This window comes from Dicentrarchus labrax, unplaced genomic scaffold, assembly GCF_905237075.1.
Source record: "Dicentrarchus labrax unplaced genomic scaffold, dlabrax2021, whole genome shotgun sequence".
Lineage (NCBI taxonomy): Eukaryota > Metazoa > Chordata > Actinopteri > Moronidae > Dicentrarchus > Dicentrarchus labrax.
Genome location: NW_026136704.1, coordinates 33367242 through 33375926, shown reverse-complemented (window position 1 = coordinate 33375926; position 8685 = coordinate 33367242). Strand labels below are relative to the sequence as shown.

Below are 8685 nucleotides of genomic sequence, written 5' to 3'. Positions count from 1 at the left end.
CACAACTTTATATACACAGAAACACAACTTTATCATCATCACACAGAAACACAACTTTTTTCACACAAAATTTATAACACAACTTTATAAAAATTTATATTCACAGAAACACAACTTTTATCATCACACAGAAACACAACTTTATTTCCAAACACACTTTATCATTCACACAGAAACACAACTTATCATCATCACACAGAAACACAACTTTATCATCATCACACAGAAACACAACTTTATTATCATCATCACACAGAAACACAACTTTATCATCATCACACAGAAACACAACTTTATCATCATCACACAGAAACACAACTTTATATTAAAATTTATCATCACACAGAACACAACTTTATTATCCACAGAAACACAACTTTATCATCATCACACAGAAACACTTTATTATCATCACACAGAAACACAACTTTATATCATCTACACAGAAACACAACTTTATCATCATACACAGAAACACAACTTTTATCTCACACAGAAACACAACTTTATCATCATCACACAGAAACACAACTTTATATTCACACAGAAACACAACTTTATTTCATATCACACAGAAACACAACTTTATCATCATCATCACACAGAAACACAACTTTATCATCATCACACAGAAACACAACTTTATCATCATCACACAGAAACACAACTTTATCATCATCACACAGAAACACAACTTTATCATCATCATCACACAGAAACACAACTTTATTATCATCATCACACAGAAACACAACTTTATCATCATCATCACACAGAAACACAACTTTATTATCATCATCACACAGAAAAAACTTATATAAAGAAACAAACTTTATCTATCATCACACAGAAACACAACTTTATCATCATCACACAGAAACACAACTTTATATCATATCCACGAAACACAACTTTATACTATCATCACACAGAAACACAACTTTATCATCATCATCACACAGAAACACAACTTTATCATCATCATCACACAGAAACACAACTTTATTATCATCATCACACAGAAACACAACTTTATCATCATCACACAGAAACACAACTTTATTATCATCATCACACAGAAACACAACTTTATCATCATCATCACACAGAAACACAACTTTATCATCATCATCACACAGAAACACAACTTTATTATCATCACACAGAAACACAACTTTATCATCATCACACAGAAACACAACTTTATCATCATCACACAGAAACACAACATTAAACTAATATGGGATTATTATCAGAACAGTTTGTCCCGCAGTGTAAGAATACAGCGGGATGGTTTCACACGCGTGGTCCAGTAACGGCGCCGGCTGCGAGCGGCTGGAGTGATGGCGTGTGACGGTCCTGCTGGTTTGTGTTTCAGGCCTCTGTGTACGGACCTCTCGGCCTCCTCCTGGTTCTGCTCGTCCTGCAGGTCTGCGCCGCCGTCACTGTCTGTGTGTTCTCTGGTAAATCCCTCAGACGCCGCGACCGCTACACCCCCATTGTGGTAAGGTTCATTTGGTTCATTTGGTTTTAATAACAACAGCTGATGAGTTGTGTCTAAACTCAAACCTCGGTTATTACGTAGCTGTGTTCATATTGACTTTATCCTGGAAATCATTCCATAAGAATAAATAAAGAGTAATAAAAGTTACATATATGTTTATTATTATTATTATTATTATTAATATGAATTCTACAGCCCAGAAAGTAAAGAAACACATCAGTTTTACCTTTTAACAGTCTATATGACAAACTGCATTATGGGAAATGTAGGACCCAGTGTTTGGGACTGAATGAATCTGTAGACGAAACAATTTAACAGCAGAAGATGATGATGATGATGAGTTTTTGGTTTGACCTTTGACCTCCAGGTGGAGGTAGAAGATGGCAGTGCAGCGTCAGCTCACGACAGCGACGTCGCCCTGTTGGGTAGCGAGTAAACCGCCACATCCCCTCCCAGCTCACCGTGAGAGGGAGGACAACATTTCTGAACACTTCTAGTACTACAGTAATTCTATAGTAATACTACAGTTATACTACAGTAATTCTACAGTAATTCTACAGTGATTCTACAGTAATACTACAGTAATACTACAGTAATTCTACAGTGATACTATAGTGATTCTACAGTAGTAATACAGTCATAATACTTTAATACTATCATACTCTGCCTGTCATTCTACTGTGTATAATCCGTCTATAATCAGTTTCTGTTGCTGGCTCTCAGTACTCATTGTGTTGCATTGTGGGTCATTTAAGGGTTAATCTTCTGAAGTTGTGATGGGGTTTAAATGTGGAGCACTCGATACTGACTCTAGATGAAGAGGTAATCAAACAGCAGATTGTAATGACACTAAAAGTAAGACCTGTTTCTCACCAGTTGCCTGTTTGTTCCTCAGAAAGGCAAAGTGAAATATGAAGAAGCCATCTTGGATTCTGGGTGATATTGAGAGCATGTGTGCTTCAGTACAGGGTTGGAGTCACTAACGGAGGGTGTTCACATACACAATCACATCCTGCAAACAGCTGCTGATAGATCATACAGCATAGCTTTAATGGTGGTGGGGAAACAGTCGTATCATTGCATTTTACTTTTGCTGACTCATTTAAACACCTGTGTATGCTTTAATATTCTGTTTTCACCTGAAAGGTACAAATATGTCAGAGTGCACTATTAAAGACATAAATATGTAAATGTTCCAGAAACAGAGCCGTTTACTCTGAGGGGATTCTGTGTTGGTTGTTTGTTGTCTCTTTGTAAACAACAGTTAATCAATAAATTGATTTGGTTCCACGTTGTTTGTTCTTACTGCAGAAACATGAAGGTTGAAACAGTCGGGCAAACAGGTGTTTTCACAGCGGCATTACAGTTTTTTCCAATTGCTCAAACACAATTTTGCAAACTAGGCTGTTTTTATGAAAAAACACAAAACCACAAACCCAAACTGCAAAATACCTCATATATCCAGTAAAAGGAGCACTGCAACCAAAACTACATATAGCATTATCAAAATCAAACTTGTGCCCCAAATTACACACTTCATTCATATTAGCAGATGGTTGTCTAACCAACTACACACTGTTGGGCATAATGAAAAGCACTCTTATCTTTAGTCTGCTTTACCATAATACTAAAATAGTTCAAATTGTAGAAAATTCTTCAGATTGTTCACATGCATAGAGACACACACACACACACAAAATATTTATATTTTTTATTTTTCACCAACAAGTCAGTGCAACATCTGCACAGCAGTTATACTTACATTGGAGTGAACAAAAATATTCTCACAAAAAACAGTAAACTGAAAAATTGTTTCAGAAAGTGCTCACCTGTGGTGTTTTTGAAGTGCTTCCTTCCTGATTGAAGTGGTAACAATGAACCATTGAGGTGTTTGGCCAGGTGGATCATATATTGGCCAATTAGCTCATGTAGTGTCATTTTGAATGGCAGAGTTTTGAAATGTGAACATGTGACTTTATGTCAGATTGTTGTGTCTTATGCAGAGAACCATCAGTTCATTTAAAAATGGGTGTAAAGCAGAAAATGTGTTTAGAGTTTTGGAGACTTGAGAAGAGGTTTTGCTCTCTGTGTGTTAAATAATAAATAATTGTGCTGTGTCATTTTAGTGTGTTGGCAATTTGAAAAAACTGTAAATAATAGGGTAAACAGGTGTGAACGATACTAATAGAGCTTTTTCACAGCAGCAGTATTGATATGAAAAAGGTCTATTAGTAGCACTGGTAACCTGTGTTTAACCAACTATTTAACGTCAAAAGGCCTTTATATACAATCAGTGCATTCTAACGGGGAGTTCCCACCAAACAAATACAATTATTCACACGAGTAGATTAAAACAAAGTCAATACAAAGACGAGAATACACTCAAAATCTGCAATCTTGTGTGCGTCTGTGTGCACCCAGAGCTCTATATTACTTCATATTATTACAGAGACAGAACAGGAGGCTGTGGGAGAAAAGGAAGAGAGGAAGTTGTAAAATCTGTTATTGATTCCAGCTGTAGGTTTTACTTTACTGTGAGCTAAGGTAGCATAGCCCGGATCAACCAAACTCCATTCAGAAAACAAGCATTTTAAAAGCTGTTTGCTCGTCGTCTTGCAGACCGACCGACAGTCTGACTTTTTACCAATCACCATCATGATGTAGTTATTTCAGCATCATTTGATCTGTTTATTGTCATTAAATCACAGAAGACTCTGTGTATTTCGGGCTCATACCGTCACAGTGAGATGGATTAAAGGGCACATGTTCAACTCACATTACTGCCGTGGTCATTTGTATCAATCATTACCCACACAAGGAATGTGAGCCCAAAACTCGCTTTGTGTTTGGTGTAAATTGTACCTGTGCTAGTGTTAATCAGTCCCTCCAGAATAATAACGTAAATTCAACCAAACCCTGGGATTTCTGCACCACAACTTCTCCAGAAATTTGACCAGTTGTTGTAGTTTTTTGCACAAAATGTTTCACATCCTTGTTACTAGTCCACATTTTATTCTCACTGGAACAAGTTGCCTTTTAATTTTCACTTTCTCTGCAAAAAAACATCACAACATGCATCACAATTGTTTTAGAAAAGCTTCCAATCCCAAAAAAACCACAAAATCCTGGAAAATATTCTTCAGGTTCATTGATAATGAAAATAATCTCTAGCTGCATAAATTTATATGTAATTGACATGTATGAGAGTAAAATTATGTAATATAAAGAAATATGAGGCAGTGTAATAGTTCAGAGATTAATGTTGAGATATGATAATAACGTATAAAGTTGAATTCAGATGTGGAACATACCTGATGTGAGGAGGTTCAGTTGTGTGTTCAACTGTGAAACCCTCAAACCTTATAAAGATGTTGCTCCTCTTCCTCCTCCTCCTCCTCCCATTACATCGTCAACTCATCATGTACTCACTGTTACAATTGAAAGCTTCACTGGAGCGAAGTACAGCTGTGCTCACTCGTTTGGTTAAATGCTGCTGAGGGTCATTAGATTCAAATGGTTCAGTCAAATTTAAAGTGATATCAGATGTAAATGTGTATCAGGGAGCTCTCAGACTGACCTCTGTTAACCAAACCAGGATCAATTAATGATGAAGGTAAATGAGCTCAAAGCATGAAGCCAGGAGGACGCGTCCGTCCAAAGTGTCTCACAGCGCTGCACATGTGTTCATACAGAGAGGACAGGCTGCTTCATTCAGACACTGATTGTGAGCAGCAGCATATAAAGAGGAAGGTTCGAACCAATGACAGGAAGTCTCACAGGCTGCTGTCAGAACCACCAAACAACGTTAGAAAGGGTGAGCAGAGAGAGAGAGAGAGAAGCTGATTCCTCACACACCAATCATCCATCAATGGCAGCCTAAGTTTACACATAATCCATGATGATGGCAAAGTAAAAAAATACACATTCAACAGCAAAAATAGCATATTCCAGTCCCTCCAGGAAGTTACAATCACAGCAATGAACACAAATTCAACCTGACAGCTGTTGCAGGTTTGTCCAGTCACTGCGACTGGAAGTAGGCTGGTTTGGTAACCAATGACACACAAACGATAAATGATACCCGTACACGACCCTATAAGACTTGTTTGGCGGGGTCTGTCCGAGGTTTCTGCCTCTTCAAAGGAAGTGTTTCCTTGCCCTTGTCTCCAAGGTCTTGCTCATGGTGGTACTGTTGGGTCTCTGTAAATAATGTTAAAGAGTTCGGTCTAGACCTGCTCTATTTGAAAAGTGTCCTGAGATAACTTCTGTTATGAATTGGTGCTATACAAATAAAATTGAATTGAATTGGTTTACTTTGGTTTCCTCTGCATCAAATAACATCCACCTGCTGAGGAAGGCCACAATATGTGGCTGAAAGCTCTGGAAAAACCCAGGAAGTGGACATTGCAATAATTCTCTAAAATACTGTCAGTATTTATTTATTATTAAGTATTTTGGGGGGATTTTATTGCCTTCATGATAGTGACAGCCTCGGTACATGGGTCGCCAGCTCTACCAACTGAGTTACTGGGCGCCTCAATACTGACAGTATTTTAGAGAATAATTATGTCTTATTAAGAGGACGCCAGAGACACATATTAGTTTTATATCCGAAAGGGTTCATTTCTTTGGAGCCCGGGAGTGGACATAGAGAGAAAGAAATATATGTAGAAGACAAGATACGTTTACCTCGCCCTCTCTCTCTGCTCACCTGCCCGTCCCCTCCAATCAAACACACCTGTCTGCGATCAGGTCTTCTCCTCTCCCTCATAAGAACCTGGTGCTGACATTCAGTCCCTTCTGGAACGTTCCAGAGCTTTCATCCCTGAATACAATCCCTCATCTCAACGCCAGCCACCAGTTCACTTTCCTCATCATCATCAAAAAAAAGTATGAAGTGAATTGTTAAAACACTCTTTTGGTTTTAAAGTTTACATCCTATTATGTTACTGTATATGAGCGCAGTTCCATCAGTGAACGCTGATGTCCTCACTCACATTACGGCTCCACCTCCAGGTTACACCACCCAGAACTCTGTAGTCATTGGGGCTGAGCCGAGCACTCGTCTGGAACAAGTATCCAGTACAGATAATATACTTTATTTTCAGTAAGAACATAAAATGTGGAAATATAAAGAGAGAGGAAATTATACAAACATTTTTTGAAGAATATATTCTTTAATTGATCTGTGTTTTACTTATTGTTCTGTTCCTCTGTGATTATACAGAACTGTAATGATAATATGATTTCACTGAGAATAAAATACATTTACTGTTATGTTGTCATAAACACAACTAATCTTCAGAGTCACTTTGGGTTCTGTAGATCTGAATGAACTCCAGGTCCAGGTCCAGGTCCAGGTGGAGCAGTCTCAGTGTGTCTGCAGAGACTGTAGACGGACAGAGCAGCAGCAGCAGCAGCTCCAGATACACTGATGATACTCTGTCACATGATCCAGAGGAACACACAGGGAGCTGATCTCAGAGCAGTTCAGACTGCAGCACTGAGAGTCGTCTCCACTGGTTGTGATTCCTCTGTCAGTCACTGCTGGATGAAGCTCTCCTCTCCACTCTACCTCCCAGTAACATGGCCCAGTCAGAGCTGATGCTGCTGCTTCAACCTCTCTGGATCATCAGGACACAGCGGATCCTCCAACACAACCTCCTTCCTCACCGCTCACTGTCTGACTGAGATCACTTCCAGCTGAGGAGAGAAGGAGACAGAGGACAGCAGAGATCAATCAGTGTTTACAGAGACTCCCTCCATCAGCACATCCAGTATAAAGAGCAGCAGGGACTTCAGTCCAGTTCAGACCAGCAGTGGAGCGGCTGTGTAGCGTAGCCTGCTTCCTTTCAGCTCTCATGTTAACGTATTGGAGTGAACACACTGAGCTGAAGCTCACAGACCTGCACACACTTTGGACATCAAGTCTGCTGACTCTGCAGATTTCACTGAAGTACACAGTGGAAATAAAGTGCTGAGAGTCCCTGAACGCATCATTACTGCAGAAACAGAGAGACATTCACTGCCCACTGGAATGATGCATTTACTGCTGTTAGGGTTCAAAGCTGATAAAAACCACAGTCTCAGTCACATTTGAATGTTTCATCTGAACTCTTACAGGACAAATGTGTAAATATTCAAACTATTTGGACAAACAAGAGACAAATGGACAGATATATATCTGATGTTAAAGGTCCTACATGTTCATACAAAGACTGAACAGCAACACATCAGCTGTGGGTACTGGACTCCAGCAGAGGTCCTGGTCTGTACAAAGACCACATGGTCACTAAATGTAATGATGCTTGTTTGCAGGCTTCAGTCAGACTGATCTCAGAGCTGTGACAAAGACCAACTGATCAGTTGTTTAGTGTAGAAATGAGAGAACAAACAGTGTGAGATCAGACTGGATGAATGAGGACCACTGTCTCTATACATCTTGTAATGCTGTCAGCTGGAATCCAGCTTTATTTCCTGAACACATGAACACAACAACAACAGTCGTCTTCACATCAACTCAAACACATGATCACAACAAGCTTCTGGCTCTCTGATTGGCTGACTGTTCTCTCTCTGTCTGTCTGTCTGTCAGTCTGTCTGTCTGTCTGTCTGTCCAATCCTGAAGCCTGTCCCCATTCTCCTCTCACAGCTTCACTGAGGAAAGCAGCAAATACTGGATCTGTGTTTAGTCCAAGACTGCTGGAACCAGCATGGACTGACTCAGACCCTCTACTGACCTCAGAGTCTCCAGTCTACAGTGTGGACTCTCCACAAGATCAGACAGCAGCTTCACATCTGGATCCTTCAGGTTGTTGTTGTAACTCAGGTCCAGCTCTCTCAGACTCTTATGAACTGATTTTCTGTCCTATTAAACATTTAGTGATCAGCCTGTAGTTTGTTATTAATACAAACTCAACACTTCCTGCAGTACTTCACAGTAAAAGTCCTCCATAAAGAGAGCTTATAAAGTCCTTCACTGTTTTTTAGCATGTAACAGTGGTGTCACAGGTTCAAGTCCATAAGGTTGCCTTCTTTACATGTCCTTATGTTTCCTGTCACTCTCTACTGTCAACTATCAAATCGAGACATAAATCAAATATTGTAAAAAAAAACCAACTAATAAATACATTTGAAACTGATTTTCAACAGTTGCAAATCTTCACAGTGAAAATATAAGA

General features: G+C 39.3%; 1 protein-coding gene and 2 long non-coding RNA genes across 3 annotated transcripts in view; 1 reads left to right on the top strand and 2 right to left on the bottom strand.

Annotated features, from left to right (window-relative positions):
* The window catches only part of LOC127363004 (uncharacterized), a 2061-nt gene extending 1060 nt beyond the window's left edge, over positions 1-1001 (bottom strand). Inside the window, exon 1 of the long non-coding RNA XR_007884638.1 lies at positions 920-1001. This is a non-coding gene — a long non-coding RNA (uncharacterized LOC127363004). The remainder of the gene's footprint in view (positions 1-919) is intronic.
* The window catches only part of si:dkey-7j14.6 (uncharacterized protein LOC556585 homolog), an 8103-nt gene extending 5309 nt beyond the window's left edge, over positions 1-2794 (top strand). The window contains exons 6-7 of the mRNA XM_051399399.1: positions 1379-1504; positions 1872-2794. Coding sequence (XP_051255359.1) covers positions 1379-1504; positions 1872-1940 — 195 coding nt within the window. The 3' untranslated portion in view covers positions 1941-2794. The remainder of the gene's footprint in view (positions 1-1378; positions 1505-1871) is intronic.
* Positions 2795-6661: 3867 nt separating this feature from the next.
* LOC127362990 (uncharacterized) lies at positions 6662-8349 on the bottom strand. The gene is made up of 2 exons (XR_007884613.1): positions 8245-8349; positions 6662-7207 (listed from the first exon to the last, which is right to left on the bottom strand). It is a non-coding gene; the product is annotated as an uncharacterized LOC127362990 (long non-coding RNA).
* Positions 8350-8685: the final 336 nt, after the last annotated feature.